Source organism: Malaclemys terrapin, chromosome 8, assembly GCF_027887155.1.
Source record: "Malaclemys terrapin pileata isolate rMalTer1 chromosome 8, rMalTer1.hap1, whole genome shotgun sequence".
Taxonomy (NCBI): Eukaryota; Metazoa; Chordata; order Testudines; family Emydidae; genus Malaclemys; species Malaclemys terrapin.
The window spans coordinates 99110556-99126986 of NC_071512.1; the positions used below are offsets into that span (position 1 = coordinate 99110556).

A 16431-nucleotide genomic window follows, 5' to 3' on the forward strand; every position below is an offset into this window, starting at 1 on the left:
TGTTACCACCTCCTGACACTGAGCCCAGGTCTACACTGCGGGGGGGGGAGGGTGTCGACCTAAGATACTCAAGTCGGCGTATCTTAGGTCGACTTACCTGGACGTGAGGACGGCGGCGAGTTGACCGCTGCCGCTCTCCCTCTCGCGAGCTGGAGTTCCGGAGTCGACGGGGAGCGCGATCGGGGATCGATTTTTATCAATTCTACACTAGACCCGATAAATCGACTCCTGATGGATTGGCGGGTAGTGAAGACCTGCCCTGAGACACTTGCATCTTTGTGTTGCAAAGCCAAAAGTAGCATCACATCATGATCCAGCAGCACCACAAAATGACAAGATTATCTCAGTCTCAGTAGACATCTCTAGATTATTTAGTATGCGATTCTGCAAACTGCTGAGTGCCACTGTCTCCAGCTGGAGTAGAGGACACGCCAATAACATACTGCAAAATTAGCACCTGTCTGTTTCGCATGTACTTAAAATGCCTCTGATTAATGTGCAAAAGAAGCTGAGATGTAGGCAGCCTTGCCCCAAATGGCCTTCGGGGCTGCCAGAGAACCATCACCGAACACTGCATGGGGTTTGCATTTATCCAAATCAAAAGGCCTGTGTGTGTTCTGCAGGATAAGGTGTTCTGGACTGACCTGGAGAACGAGGCAATCTTCAGTGCAAACAGATTGAATGGCTTGGACATCTCCATTTTAGCAGAGAATCTCAATAACCCTCATGATATTGTGGTCTTTCACGAGCTAAAGCAGCCAAAAGGTAAGGCATGCCCTCAGTTCTCCCATAGTCCGAACACCATTCATTCATTTGGGCTGGTAAATAAAATGCCTCCCAATTGTCTTTGATGAAGTGGTAAGGCAGATGCTGCTAATATAAAATGAATGCCTGATGTTTGAAATTCCTGCATAGTTAATTCAGTGGGCGCTTTTATTGAAAAGCCTGCAATTTGTTTATAGTAATTTAATTAGCAGCTTTCCTTTTGAAGTCTAGAGTTAGAGCGATCAGAGCAGCCTGTTGCCTGCTGTTCATTTTAGGTGACACTTTTTGGCAGTGTCACTCCGATAAAATTGGAAAGAACTCTAAACAAAGTAACTTGCTAATAGTTTTCTTAGCAGGAAGAAAATGGCAGGGAGATAGATAGCTTTGAGATTGTGGGTATTATGAGACAACAGCTGTGAAATGGCACCACCTTACTCAGTAGATATGCTCCCCCTATGTATTCTGGGTCAGATAGGCTCAGTGAGAAGAATGATTGTCCTACCTGGTACTGGTGCTAATACTGAAAAGCCTGCACAACTAAGAGAGGAGCTGGACTCTTTCCTGGTTCAGCATAATCAGCACAAAATTCTAATTGAAGAGTTTTTATTATTGACAATCATCAACAAACTTGACATTCAAATCCCAGATTTACTGTGTGGAGCTGGCAGGTATTAAAACCATGATTTGCTTGTAAATTGAGTATATTTGATCTATAGTATTGGGTAGTACATTTTGAAGCTTTCATCTGAAGATCTCATAATGCTTTAAAAACACCTGAGAGGTAAGAGTTATTAAGCAGCCAAGTAAATGGAGGCAGAGGGTGAAGCAGAAAATTTTAAAGTCTGCCCAGCATGAGACAATGAGGGCCTGATGTTCAGAAATGCTGAGTGTCTATAGCTCTCAGTGACTTCACTCAAGGTACGATTCCTCATCGTCACTGAAAAGCAGGATTTAAGTGTCTTGAGTTAGATGGCCAGAATTAGAGGATGCTTTGAAAACAATGGCTTAAGTGACTTAGTCAGTCAGTGGAATAACAAAGAGTGGAACCCAGGTGTCCTGACTCCCCATCCCCTGCTGTAACCATCAAAGCAAAGCAAAACTGTTGCATATAGTATATGAAAGTGGGAGCGCACAATGGTGAGGCCACTGCTACTTTCCTGCATACAAATAGAAGAGCTCTAGAAGATGGAAAACTCCTAGGGGTTCTAAGTTAGACTAGAATCTCATTCGGGAGACGGGTCTCTTTGCTATGAACAAAGATAAATTGATGAGCATGGTTTGAAACAATACATTTGTTTTTCCCCCTCCCCACCTTGAACAGCTCCAGATTCCTGTGAGCTCAGCTCCCAACCCAATGGAGGCTGTGAATACCTGTGTCTTCCCGCACCCCAAATCTCTTTCCATTCCCCCAAGTATACGTGTGCCTGTCCTGACAACATGTGGCTGGGCCCTGATATGAAGAAATGCTACAAAGGTAAAAGCAACCACCTTAATGCAGGGACCTCTCTCTTAGCCTGGTGTTGCTCGGCACAAGCTCCTTCGAGCCACACCAATTGTACCCCACCCTTCCACAAAACCAACTTACATCAGTGACACTTCCCCCTCTCACAACAGTGCATGAACCATTAGCTACGGTAGTCTGTGCGCTTGGGACCTTTTTGCACATAGCTTGATATGTTGGTTGGTCTGGAGTGTCTCTTCATTGAGAATTTGTTTATTCACAAAGAGTCATCAGAAAAGCTGAATGCATGAAGGGGAACAAAGAATTAGTTCCTGATCCAAATCCCATTGATCTCAATGGAAAGACTCCCATTGAATTCAGTGGGCTTTGGAACAGATGCTAAACATGTGAATGGTTTGAAATTATGGGGGTGATGTTGGTCAATAAAATCATTCATTAACACCGCCCCATGAGGCGTGAGTGGCGTAGATTGTATATTTAGGAAAATATTAGGCCACATTCATCTTTAGCGAACTCTAGTCTCTTCATGGGAGTTACTAGAGGTGAATTTTACCTAATCTTTCCAATATGGTGCAAGTTGTGAATTTTGGGGGCCCACACCCAAAAAAGTATGATCAAGACTTTGAACTTCTTTATGTCACCTTCCATCCACAGCACTTCATAGATATTAGTGAATTAAGCATCATTACACCACTGTAATGTGTAACTTTGTAAATTATTTTATTTCCATCTTGCACATGGGCAAAGAGAGGTATAGCAAGGCAATGGGCCACATAACAAATCAGGAATAGAAACCAGACACCCATGCTAACCGTTATCAAATCTGGAAAGGAGTGCTGCCTATCACCATGTGAGATCTGCTTTGCAGATTTGTTTAACCAGATTTCAGTCGTTGTTTTGTTTTAACTCTATGGGATTGCTTTTCAGATCTTCCAGCTGCCTCAACAACTGAGCCAGTGTCAACCATCACCACTACTATGATTTCCGCCATCAACCCAGCTACAACTAGCAACGCCAGCAATGCCAGTAGAGAGAGCTCAGGAGCTGTATCACAATTCTCCATCACAACCCCAGGTGTTGGCTTACCCACAACCACATCCAGCCTAATAGGCACAAAGATCATGACACCTGGAAATAGGAATTTATCCCAGCACTGTAAGCGATTCAGGTTCCTACTTCTTTACTTTCTGCCAGGTACAAGCGTATCGCGAAGATCCATGGGCTAGTAGGAGAGCTGGCAGGTCAGATGTGCTGTATGCATGTCAGACACAGGCATGCATAGATGGGCAGAAATAAAATCAGATGTTTCATCTCAACTCCTTCATTATGATAATAGAAAAGTGATCCCAGTTTCTCTGAATTCTTTAGTTCCAGGTTGTCGTGTCTGATTCCCTGGGATTCAGTCTTACATGCACAGCATTTAAGGTTTCTGTTTCTCAAAGAAAGTTGCATTTGTTTTGCTCAGCACAATGCTCTGAAAGTTCATGTAGCCCTGCTCTGAAATACCTCTGACGAAGTTTTTCATTAAAATGAATATCTCCATGGACTGATGTCCACATCACAAAAAATACTCCCAGCAGATGGCACTAACTGGCTTCTTTATTGTCGGCCTCTACAGAGGCTATGTACTGAATAAGCCATGAGGGATTTAACTACCTTCCCATTCTTGGGGGTGATCCCTGTAGGTCAGGGTTGCAACACATTGGCAGGGCAATGCAGGGAAGCTGAACTGCCTTTCCATAACATTGCTGTTCTACAGAGAGGCAGATTTCCACCTCCAACATAGCCCCTTTCGCTGGTAATTGATTAAAAACAATAAGACAGAAGATCTCTGGCTTTTCAAACACTACACTGAGCAAAAGAGGCATCATTTCCATTGCATCTGCAAAGCACTAAATCATGCATCCCTGTTCTCATCGGCAAGGCAGGACACATGATACTTGATGCTAAGCAGTGCGCAGTGCTCTTGAGAAAGCAGAATCAATCTCTCAAATTCGTTCTCATCATTCTTACCTATGTAAATCTCCTTCCAAACCCCAAACAAAAATAATTAGATTCAGTGTTTATTAAAATATTTCTAACAAGGACAATTATGGTACCTATCTCATTAACTGGTAAAATGTCTATTTAATAGAGTTACCTGCCAAGGGGATTCATTTAAAAGGATAAACTACCTTTTACATTATTTTCCATGCATTGGTGTCTCAGTAGATGAAATATTTAGCCTTTTCTCTAATTAGACCTGATTTGTCAGAGTAAATACAGTATATTGCTGAGTTCAGTGCTAATCCCGTTAAGATTGCAAAACACACATTTTGCAGAATGAGACATTAACATGTATTGGTTTGCTCTTGTAAGTATGACATTCCATCGAATTTTGAGACAACCTCCAGGTTCAACTTAGCTATTGCACATGGCATTCTTTGGTGTAGTCACAGCCGCAGGAGGATCATTCAAATGCATTATGTACGGCAAAGTTCTTTTCCTGATAAGAGCAATAGCTTGGTGGCTGTGTTGCTATCAGAGGGAGCTGTGCTGCACAAGATGAAGGGTCAGCTACTCTCCTTGATAAAGACAGAGGCTTTCCATTACGGGCCTGATTTTTACAAACTAGCCTCCCTTTTTGTGCCCAAACATTAAGAACATAAGAAAGAACTGGCATATTGTATCAGCCTAATGGTCCATCTACCTCAATATACTGTCATCAGAAAGTGGCTGGTGCCAGATGCGTCAGAAGGGATGAACAGAACAGGGGAATTATTGAGTGATCCAGTCCCAGCTTCGAACTGTTGGAGGTTTAGGGACACTAGAGCATGGGGTTGCATGCTTGACCATCTTGGCCAACAGCCATTGATGGACCCATCCTCCATGCACTTACCTAATTCTTTTTTGAACCCAGTTATACTTTTGGCCTTTACAACATCTGCTGGCCATGAGTTCCACAGATTGACTGTGTATTACATGAAGAAGTACTTCCTAATGTTTGTTTTAAACCTGCTGCCTATTAATTTCACTGGGGTTCTTGTGTTATGTGAAGGGGTAAATAGCACTTTATTCCCCTTCTCCACAGCATACATGATTTTTATATACCTCTATCATATTCCCCATTAGCTGAGCAGACCCAGTCTTTTTAATCTCTCCTCAGAGGTGTGAAACACCTTCCATATAATAATTTTTGTTGTCCTTCTCTGTACTTTTTCCAATGCTAATATATCTTTTTGAGATGGGGTGACCAGAACTGCATGCAGTAGTCAAGGTGTGAGTGTACCACAGTGGACAGGTAATTAGATATATGCACACAGAGCCAGGAGAAACAACACTATGAGCCGTACACATGGAGAACCAGTTTTGAACCACTGGACCATTACACATGAGATTTTTCAATACCTAGAACCAGTCATGGGTTGCACTCTATCCCTACTACCAGGACCTTACACTAACAAACAGGCATTAGGTAATGTGAAGTGCTGTATTTTTTAGAGTTGTTTGGGATTTGGTGGGCTAGCTCTCCCCGAAGCTGGGCCTTCTCAGACTGGACGGCTCATTGTCTGAGAGAGACCCCTGCTCTGAGCATATGTTTCTTTATCAGCTCTTCTTAAAGCTAGCCCCAGTGTGCTCTGCCTTCAGAAGACTCAGCTCTGGTACCTAACCACAGTCTCTACATTCCCTGGCCAGCAGGAGCCTAAGTGTGCTGTAGAGGCATCACATTCAGCCCTATTATGGGGAGGGAGTACCTAATTTCACCTAATAGTTGAGCTAATTAAGGGGCAGCATGAAGAGGTTTAGAAGGGAGTTGGTCACACATCATGTTGTGCTTTTCTGTGGCCATATTCAGCAGTCAACTGTGCCCCCTTCTGTAAAGCCCTGTCACTGTACATGGATCTGGACAGTTCTTCCGAAAGGGCAGGCCCCTTAGCAACTCTAGCCCTCATTTTGCTTATTTTGGGGTCTCATTTCCTTTGAGATCCCAGTCTGTGTGTCCTACTGTGGCAGTTGACATCTGGGGTTAGCAAGCTAAAAGCCTCCACATTTCAAAGTTGTTTATTACTATTTAGGAGTGAATGTGTGTGTTGTGGCACGGCCATATAACAGGGCGCAAGATATGAAAGAATTAAGAAAGATGGCTGCTCGCTCAGGATTATTTATTTTATGATTTGGTGTCGTGTTTAAAGATGATTAATTATCATAGATAAGCACACAATAGATATTATTTATAGACCACATACCTTTAAATTTAAACACATTTTAAAACCTAGCTTTTTAAAAAAAATTTAGCTATCATTATAATTCTGGTCCATCTTTAGTGCCGTTTGATTAATCAGAACTGTTCTTTTATGGTTACAGATGCCAATGATGGGCAAGGTTTTGGATCAACTGTTACAGCAGCCATTATTGGAATTGTAGTTCCTCTTGGTAAGCAGGTTTGATTTAAGCTTAGAATGAGACTACCCTGACAACTTTTTGTAAAAGACTTTTCTGGAGCACAAGGAACTACTGTATTGCAGGTCTGAAGGGTACAGGAGCAGAGGTCCACATGGGAACAAATTTGGGGTCCACATGGGACTATGTTTGCCTTCCCCAAGTAGCCAGATGACAGCTTTTTCTCTTCTTTTCTTCAGTGGTCATTGGTTTGCTGTGTATGGGAGGGTACCTCATCTGGAGGAATTGGAAAAGGAAGAACACTAAAAGCATGAACTTTGATAACCCTGTGTACAGGAAGACAACAGAAGAAGAGGATGAAGAGGAAATCCATATTGGGAGGACTGCACAAATTGGGCATGTCTACCCAGCAGTAAGTATCTCTGAGCAAGCTCCCAAAGGAAAAGATTTTTCTTGTTAAGAAGGTTTGGCTACAGAATTATCTCAGCCGATCTGGAGGTTGGTTACAGTTACTTGGCATCAGACAGGACATTAAATGAGGGGTTTGTCAGATGTTTGCCTGTTCGATTACTCTTAGACTTGTATGTAGATCCTGTTGCCGTATCTTTGGAACATACAGTAGGAAGTTACTATGTGAGATTAGATCAATGGTCCATTTAGTCAGGTACCCTGTCTCCAGTGGCACTGGGTGCTTAAATCCCTGCCAGGCACCCCGCTGAGAAATTCATGTCTCTCAGGTACTTATAACACGCCCATCATTGTAGTGGTGAGCGCTAATAACATGCAAGAAAAATGAACAGGCCGTCCTATACACGAGTTTTTCAAAACAGGGACAATGACTGCTACTAAATGTTAGGCTGTACCTTGATGGGAAGGGTTTTTCTCCTGACCCCGCTTGCAGGTGGTCTTATGCCTTACTCTTTTCCACCCACTGCTTTTTCCTGCCAACAATAAAGTCCAGTTTGTATTTGCTAGGGGGAACACAGTATTTTTCTAATTATATAATTAGACATAAACCACTAAAGAGTGAAATGCCCTGCAGTGAAGAGTGAATGAGATTCCATAGGGAGTCAAGGAAAGTTGCTGTAGCAAGATGAGGCATAGAGATGGGATGGAGGAGTAATGCTTTGCTCCACAGATTCCGCTGTAACTGCATAATGGGACTTGCTGATGGAGGCACCAGAACCCCTGCAGAGTGGTTTCTTCAGGGAAGTGTCCCTTCAAGAAACAGGCAGCTTGGATGAGTAATAACTGAGTTGTGAAGGGAAGGACAAAGAGAAGGGAGTAAAAGCAGTGCAGGTGTGAGGAAGGGCACTGTCTCAGTATCGCTGAATGAGTAATAATAATAGCAATCCTTGCGCTGCTGTCATTCCTCCCATCCAAGGATTTTAATGTGCGTCACAGACATCGGTGAACTTGGCCTCCCACCACATCTGTAGTGCATGGGAGTAATGCTTATCCCCATTTGGGGGAAGGGGAATTGGAGGCATGAAGGACCAGGTACTAATAAGTACTCAGTGTAGGTGTTACTCCATTGAAATCAGTGGGATTTGCGGGGGGGGGAGGAGGGAAGGATTCATGAGTAAGGTATTAGGTCCAAAGAGATCAAATGATTCTCTGTCACTCAAGCATTTACCACTATTGTGTTTTCCTTCCTCCACAGCGTGTAGCATTGAGCCTGGAAGATGATGGGTTACCATGAGGACCAAGTCGCTGCTCTAGTCCCATACAATGGAATAATATGCACTGAACAGATTCACTTTGGATCATGGAACACCCCCCGCCCCCGTCCTTTTCTTCCCCCTAATTAATTACTATTTATGTTGCAGAAGGGTAACCACAAAGTTCTAATGAACTGCAAACATCCAAAGGATGTGAGAGTTTTGTATGTATAATCTTTTATACACGTTTTAACTTGTTGCACTACCCATACGTGATAGTGAAGGGGCTACAGCTGAGCTACTAACCCAGTATACATAACCTGCCGGGTTCAATAGCTATGCGTCATTTTAAAACTATATTTATAGCGGTTTTGTAAATAGGTTGAACATGCTTTGTGGCTATCCATCAACATAAGTAAAAAAATGCTATACAAGCCGTTTAGAATATTTATTAACAAAATTGGGATATAAGATTTGTTCTGTAAAGAGGGGTGAGAGTATTTATTTTTTGTATGTTTGGCTTGCTGTGCATATATCTATCTAGGCTAGATAGATAGATATAGACATATAAATATATACATATATATACATATAAATATATTTTAAAACTACTAGCCCAAGTCTATGGGAATTAGGGGGGATTGAATTCTTAAGGAATGTTTATGGAAAATTTGCTTTGAAGTCTAAAGCCATTGGAGTAAGAAACAGCTGTACACTAGGATAATCAATGATTCTGTAAAATGAATGAAGCACTCCCGTAATGAATTTCTGCTGTCAAAATGGTTTACTTTGTATTTCAAGCCCAGACAGATGTACTGGCCAGGACTCAGGCACTAGCACACTTGATTTCCTTTTTTAAAAAAAATCTTTACATCAAAAATGTCTTCATACAGTAACTTTTCTTCACTTCATGTCTCTCACACAGAAGAAACTCCTATTAGGTTTCAACATGGCTTTATGTCATGTCTGTCTCCATGGGGGTTATTTGGTGTAGGATTTTTTAAGAAAACCTAAATCTGTCATTTTTTTCTCCTCCATGGGAATCTTGTTTACAGCTTATAAAAAGTGATTATTTTCTCTGTCTGGTAATCATATATCAACTCCCTGGAGATAGCTCATCACAAAAATCTTTCCTTAATCCTTTTATTGCTGTGCTACTACCGATTGTTAACACTGTTAAAATGAATGAAGTGTTAGGAAGCACAGAGATGCAGTCCAACTTGCCATACCTGGAATTCACAGCAGGTATATTCCAAGTGGATGTAGCTGGAACATCCAGCACTGTAGCAGTGCATTCACCACAGCAGGTTGTCCGTGGAATGTGGATCAACAGGTATGGGGTTAAAGAAAAAAATGTCAGCAGACTGCCCTCGAATATACAGCTCTTGGTAGGATGGCTGAAAAGGTAATTGGAAAAAAAAACAAAACAACCCAATCCTGACAACAGGTCCCCAAACTGTGGTGTGTGCCCCTCTAAAGGGGGCGTGGCAGAGCCCAGGCCAGCACCCACAGGAGACAGGGAGGGAACGCCATCAAGCTCCATTCCTGGCCCCACTTCCAGCCCCCAACTGCGCTCCTGGGGGAGGGTGCAGACCATTGGGGGACGGGGCAGGGCAGAGAGTTTGGGGACCACTGCCTTACAATCTCACCTGTTCCTAAAGCTGAGCAACTATGGGACTATCATACCAGTCCTAGATGATCTGGCACCCCGAGGCTATTCTCTACAATGGGAACAATGGTAGATGTGATGGACATCATTGTCCCTGGCAGGATATTGTGACACTAACACATAAGTTTCACGATTTCTATAGCATTAGAAAGAGTCGAGGAAATCTTACATTCTACTTATTTATTTATTGGCAGTGCTTGTTACAACCCACTCCAGTGAAGAGTTCAGTGTTACTTTGCTAATTCTGTGGCTTCATGGTGTTCTGGTAGGGGGAAAATGCGGAGTGACACCTCTCATGCCCTGCGAGGTTTCCCTATTCCCACATAACGAACATCTTGCTTCCTTCTATCACCCAATCATCATCAGGTAGCAGGAGAGGTGAAAATAATGAGTGTTTAACCTCTCAGTTTCAGGCAGGACCACATTTTCTCCCCCACTTACTGGCTGGGCCACAGCATCAACTCTTCAACATAAGCAGCCCTTTCTCCTAAGCCAGGCCTGGCCCAAGTTGCACCAGTAGCCTCCAGCTAGGGTAAGGAACCAGGCCCTCTCCAAGCAGCAACTCCCACCCAAACTGTCTGGTAGAGGGCACTGAGTGGTGCAAAGCACTCTCTTCCCCATCATCACTGTTCGTCATGGAAAACATTACCTTGACTGCATTCCTGCACTACTTCCTGCTCCTGGGAACGAAATTCATATTCTCCCACTTGGCACAGGTCCTCTCTTCTCATGTTAGTCAGATGCAAAAGTTCAAGTGATTTATTCTCTTTGGGCAGTTTTCTGAACTCACCATCCCATAGCTGCCATGTCTCATTTCAATATCCATATGCTCCAACTCCCAGACACCTCTCCTGCTGTGTATGAAGGATCCAGTTCTGTTTGTTAGATACACAGCACCCACTGTTCCAACGGAACGATTCAAAAAAACCTATTAGAATCAATGGAAGACTTTTCCATTGGCTTTAAATCAGGCCCTAACTGATTTTAGTGGAAGAGGAGGGGGCTCAACCTCTGACAAGAGGTATTCAGCACCTCTGTGGATTGGGTCCTAAATCTGAAACTGTGCAATAGGGTGTAGAGTAACCTGTGTTGCGTTTATACATGAATCACAGCTTATGGAAGACCAAAACAAAATCTGAAGATGGGTGTTGGGCGGTGGGAGGGAATCACACAATTTAATGTGGGATTAAAGTTTTGGTACAGGAGTGAAGTGTAGGAAGAAAATGCTACACTATGCATCACGGAAACACTATATACCACAAACTAATTTGTACAAAGGAACTATGAAGTTAAACCTCAGTTCTAAAAATCTAAAGGAGGCGGCTTGATTACTTAAAGATCATTAAGGGAGGTGGAGAAATGTGATTCTCAGATTTCCAATTATTATTTTAATCTGCAAAGTTCTTCTACTACAAGTCCATGCACTGTGTGCATGAAGGAAAGAACAAAAACTGAGCTGTACATGTGTGTGATAACACTAACATCAAACTGTAAATATGTTTGAAGGCTCTAAATTTTGATACTTTTTTTAAAAAAATAAAAAAACTGTACAAATATGTGTATAAAAAGCAGCATTTTTTTCAAACCGTTTTAAATTAATTTGATGTCCAGTGCTGGTTTCAAACTTTACAGATTTGTAACTAATCAAAAGAAGTCAGCCACCAAATGTGTTTTTTAAATAAATTATTTTAAATAAACAATGTCCTAACAATCCCAACTGTTAACACTGTAATCCGTTCTGATCTCTGTCTTGTCATAATGAAGTTCTGTTAGAATGAGTTCTTGCTTGGTGCCTTTTGTGTTTCAGTTTTCATTTTATGGACAAAAGAACTGCTGGAGGTGGGGAGAATATGGTCTGTATATCTTTTGCTGTACTTACATAAAAAGGAGTACTGAAAACCAAATGAATTCATTTGTAAAACAGTGCACTGTTTCTATAGAGAGATTAAATTTTTTTATCTGGGACTTCTGATCTGTTCTGTTATTTTACAGTACATCAGTGGTTTTCTCCACAGACTATTTCTAAGCGGTCCGTGAAGGTTGTCATTACCACAGAACAGTAGTTTTCAACCTGTGGTCTGTGGACCCCTGGAGATCCGTAGACTATGTGTCTAAGATTTCCAAAGAGGTCTACCCCTCCATTTGAAATGTTTAGGGGTCTGCAAATGAAAAAAGGTTGAAAACCATTACAATACATACATGAAAAGTTGTTATTAAGAACTGCAGCTCTTAGACCTGATGCCAAAATATCAGGCTCTTATGCAAATATCAGACTCTTCTGAATGACACACACACATCCAGCTAGTCTCAAGGAATGGGTCAGCTCTTAATTGCCTATCGCCAAATCAGGACATAGCAGTGTTGCTCTACGTCCTAGCTGTGTAAGAATTCTCTATTCTCTTTATGGTCCCAGTCAGTCTGTATTTAACATCCTCCAGTTCTTCCAGTCTACAACTTTGCAGCCCCTACATAACTACATGGATGCTACATAACCTTTATATGCAAATGAAGGGATACTCTATGGGCAATTCTTTGACTATTGTCAAGTCCTCTTTCTCTACTCATACTGTTTGTCACCTTCAAATTGCACAGAAAATGCTGCTTGTTTTAATTATGCTTACATTATGTAAAGTTTTATATAGGTGACAGAACTAAAATCCATATCATTTGAGGTTAATATAACCAAGACAGTCTGCTGCACACAAATATATTAACGTTTACCATTACAAAAAACTACATTTTGTCCCATTCTGTAAAATTGTGTTGCTTTTGGGAGGCATATGGTGCATTTGCTTGCCATACTGTAGAAATGTTATTGCTTTTAATCCAAGCCATTTAAAGAGTGCCCAGATATTCCAACCATGGATGTCTTATAATACTCATCATTATATTAATAATAGCTTCACAAACCCAAAACAAAATTACAGCACAGCATCTACTGACATGGAGACATACACATAAGAACCAAACTTCAAAAATAACTGTTACACTATCTTTGGTAATCTTGGATCATATCTTATGTATGGTTTGGAAGACCAAACGGCAATCTACTACTATTCTCCCCACTACATACCAAGCCTGGAACAACCAGAAACAGGCTAAAATCTGTACCACTCACTGCTATTCATGAATTTTGAAAGCATCACAGCTCTGCCAAGTTTAACTACAGGTAACTAATACATGACTGGTTAAGTAAGGAGGAAAAAATCCCCCAAATTTTACAAGATTAAAGTCAACAGAATGTACCAGAGTGACCAGATGCACTTCCTGAGATGCAGGAGATTCTTATGTCCTATAAGAGCTCCCCAAATTCTACCCACTAATCCAAACTTCGACTTTATCTGGTGCTCTCGGTAGCAACAGGGAAGTGGGTAGGATTTGTCTCCAATTGATTAGGAAACTTTGTCTCAGTGGGAAGAGACCCTCCTAACATAGAGCCAAGTGTCATAAGACCTGCCTTTAAGTCTTTTCTCTACAGTCACCTTTGTTCTTTGGAGGAAGTTTATCTACTTGATTTTTACATAAAGTGGCCATTAAATACCAGTGACCACGTCAAATGATTATGATTTACCTCTTGTTAGAACTGAGAAAATTTAAATTGCCATCAGGTCAAGATTCTGCTTCCAGAGGTTTTTTTCAGTGTCCTGAAAAGTTTGCAGAACAAAATGAAGTGTGTAAGGGTCGCAGATAAATGGAACAAACAATTCTACAACATGCCATTTGAACAGTGTGGTAACAAGACAATTTTAAGTACCAAATTCATTAAAGGTCATTTTTATTCATTAAAAAATGTACAATATTTGTAATCTTATTTCCTTAAAGAGAACACTGTCAAATAGTTTAGGCTTTTGATTAGCCTGTTATTTTTATATTGAAATATATTCAGAAAAAATAGTTATTACCAAATCTAATAACCTAACCTGAAAACACAAAATCATCTCTGATCAAGTTTGCAGATAACACCAAAACTGGGGGAGTTGTAAATAATGAAGAAAACAAGTCACAGATACAGAGCCATCTGGCTTGCTAGTAAGCTGGGTGCAAACAATACGCATTTTAACACAGCTAAATGTAAACGTATACATGTAGGAACAAAGATTGTTGGTCGTACTTACCTGATGGAGGACTCTATCCTGGGAAGCAGTGACTCTGAAAAAGATTTGGGTATTGTGATAATCAGCTGAATATGAGCTCCCAGTGTGGCACTGTGGCCAAAAGGGCTCATGCAATTTTTGGATGTATAAAGGGGGGGTCTTGAGTAGTAGAGAGGTATTTTACCTCTGTATTTGGGATTGGTGCAACCACTGCTGGAATGCTGTCTCCAGTTTTGGTGTCCACAGTTCAAGAAAAATGTTGATAAATTGGAGAGGGTTCAGAGAAGAGCAGTGAGAATGTTTAAGGGTTAGAAAACATGCCTTATAGCGATAAGCTAAATGGATTGAGCTCCTTGAGTCTAACAAAGAGAAGGTTAAGGGTTAACTTGATTACAATCTATAAGTACCTACATGGAAAACAAATATTTAAAATGGGCTCTTCAATCTAGCTGGGAAAGGTATAACACAATCCAATGGTTGGAAGTTGAAGTTAGAGAAATTCAGACTAGAGATAAGGTGTACATTTTTAACAATGAGCATAATTAACCACTGGAACAACTTCAAAGGTTGTGGTGGATTCGCCATCACTGACAATTTTTAAATCAAGGCTGGATGTTTTTCTAAAAGATATACTCCTTTGGGGAAGTTCTATGGTCTGTGCTATACAGAAGGCCAAACCAGATGATCACAATGCCCCTTTCAGCCTTGGAATCTGTGAACAAATCTAAACAGAACAGAAAAATACCTTTCCCTTGCTGGTAGAAAATACTGCACTACAAGAATATGGTGGTGCATAAGAAAAGTTACACTGACAATGAAAAAAAAGTTATAAAGAGTAGTCTGTATAGAAAAGTCTGTACAATCTGTGGAGAGAAATGCAAAAAGTGAAACAAATAGCAAAAAATGACAAATAAGGGAAACAGAATTCCCAGCACATCAGAGTCCCAATCCTGGTAGAAGTTTTCAGGCATTCCCACAATATTTATAATTTTTCATTCCTGGTAACTTTAGGTGGTATTAGCTAGGTTAAAAAGAATTTTTTTTAAATATATATATTCTAACGTCACTTTTTACACATTTTATCTTAGATGGCTCATGGGACAATTTAAAATACATCTGTGTGGTAACACTGAGTTCTCTAGACAAAGTACATCTATGTTTTTATATAAATTCTTCAGCATCTGCAATGACTGTACATCAATGGATTGTGGGTGGATTGCTGCCCTCTTCTGGATGGAGTATGTATCAGCTCCTTGTACTGACTCAGCTCTCCATTAGATCACTGGGCAGGGGAACAATGTCTTTTGAACAAAAGTCTTAAATTCCCTTCCTAATCCACATCCAACTCCTATCTAGTGACTAGGGAGAATGTGCCTCCATGGCCATGAACTGTTAGAAACTTCTCGTTACAGGGTGAAATTCACCCCTGTGCAGAGACTCACCCAAGGTCTAGGCACAAGATCCTACCTGAGAACTTAACTGGTGCATATGTTTTGTGAGGGGTTCTCCACACAGGGGTGACTTTTGCCCACAATAACTAGTCTTCCTGGCTAGTTGAAAGCATTAGTAATTCAACTATTAACCTTAAAGACAGCAAAAAACAACCAACCAACCAACACCACAGGAGTCAACAGTGATCATTAGAAAGGAACTGTAGGAGCAGAAACATGAGAAAACATGGAAATCTCTGCTGTAGACTACAAAATATCAACTAAAAGTTGTACACCACAAAATATCAATTAAAAGTTCTACACCAAGACCCCAATTCTACAATCCACATGGCAGACCTTTGGACCATCCACTGACATCAAACCCTTTTGCGCACTGATTTACATTCCAGGCCTGGCGCTTACCTGTCTTGGGCCAGTGGGAGCTGAGTAAACCATGGAGGGATGGACAGTCTCCTCCTATCTGTATTGCTGCTGCTTTGCACAGGAACCCCAATCATAATCAGGGCCCCCCATACTAAATGATCAAACAAGTAAATATGAATAATTGAACTGTTGCTTTTAGTTTCATTATAGCAATTATGATTGAATACACTCTCTGGCCAGCCAGTAAATATTCATAAACAGAAAAAAAAAGTCCCACCCATTTCTCCAGAAGGAAGGGGTACTGATTGAAAGATTAAGATTTAAGGTTTTGGATTAGAAATTGGTGGCAGCATCCGCCAGAAGAAACCAAGAGGCTATAGACTGAGGAATGTCCTGAGATCTGGATCTTACATGGGGTAATGGCTAGCCAGGTATCAAGTGAGAGTTGGAGAATACTGAAATTTGATTAGAAACAAACAAAAAACCTTTAACGTGGCTTAATGCATCAATTCACACTCACTGTACACAGCAGTGAAAGAGCATTCTCTGTGCTTCACAGCGCCAGCTATTTACAAAGGGCACCTTA

General features: G+C 41.2%; 1 protein-coding gene and 1 long non-coding RNA gene across 4 annotated transcripts in view; one reads left to right on the plus strand and one right to left on the minus strand.

Moving 5' to 3' along the window:
* The window catches only part of LRP8 (LDL receptor related protein 8), a 411845-nt gene extending 399943 nt beyond the window's left edge, over nucleotides 1-11902 (plus strand). For all 3 annotated transcript variants that reach the window (XM_054036543.1, XM_054036544.1, XM_054036542.1), the window contains 6 exons: nucleotides 624-765; nucleotides 2087-2239; nucleotides 3155-3382; nucleotides 6572-6640; nucleotides 6847-7019; nucleotides 8271-11902. In XM_054036543.1, coding sequence (XP_053892518.1) covers nucleotides 624-765; nucleotides 2087-2239; nucleotides 3155-3382; nucleotides 6572-6640; nucleotides 6847-7019; nucleotides 8271-8309 — 804 coding nt within the window. In that variant the 3' untranslated portion in view covers nucleotides 8310-11902. The remainder of the gene's footprint in view (nucleotides 1-623; nucleotides 766-2086; nucleotides 2240-3154; nucleotides 3383-6571; nucleotides 6641-6846; nucleotides 7020-8270) is intronic.
* Nucleotides 11903-11999: 97 nt separating this feature from the next.
* Nucleotides 12000-16387, minus strand: LOC128841504 (uncharacterized). The gene is made up of 4 exons (XR_008445862.1): nucleotides 14216-16387; nucleotides 14053-14086; nucleotides 13509-13581; nucleotides 12000-12096 (listed from the first exon to the last, which is right to left on the minus strand). It is a non-coding gene; the product is annotated as an uncharacterized LOC128841504 (long non-coding RNA).
* Between the last annotated feature and the right edge of the window lie 44 nt (nucleotides 16388-16431).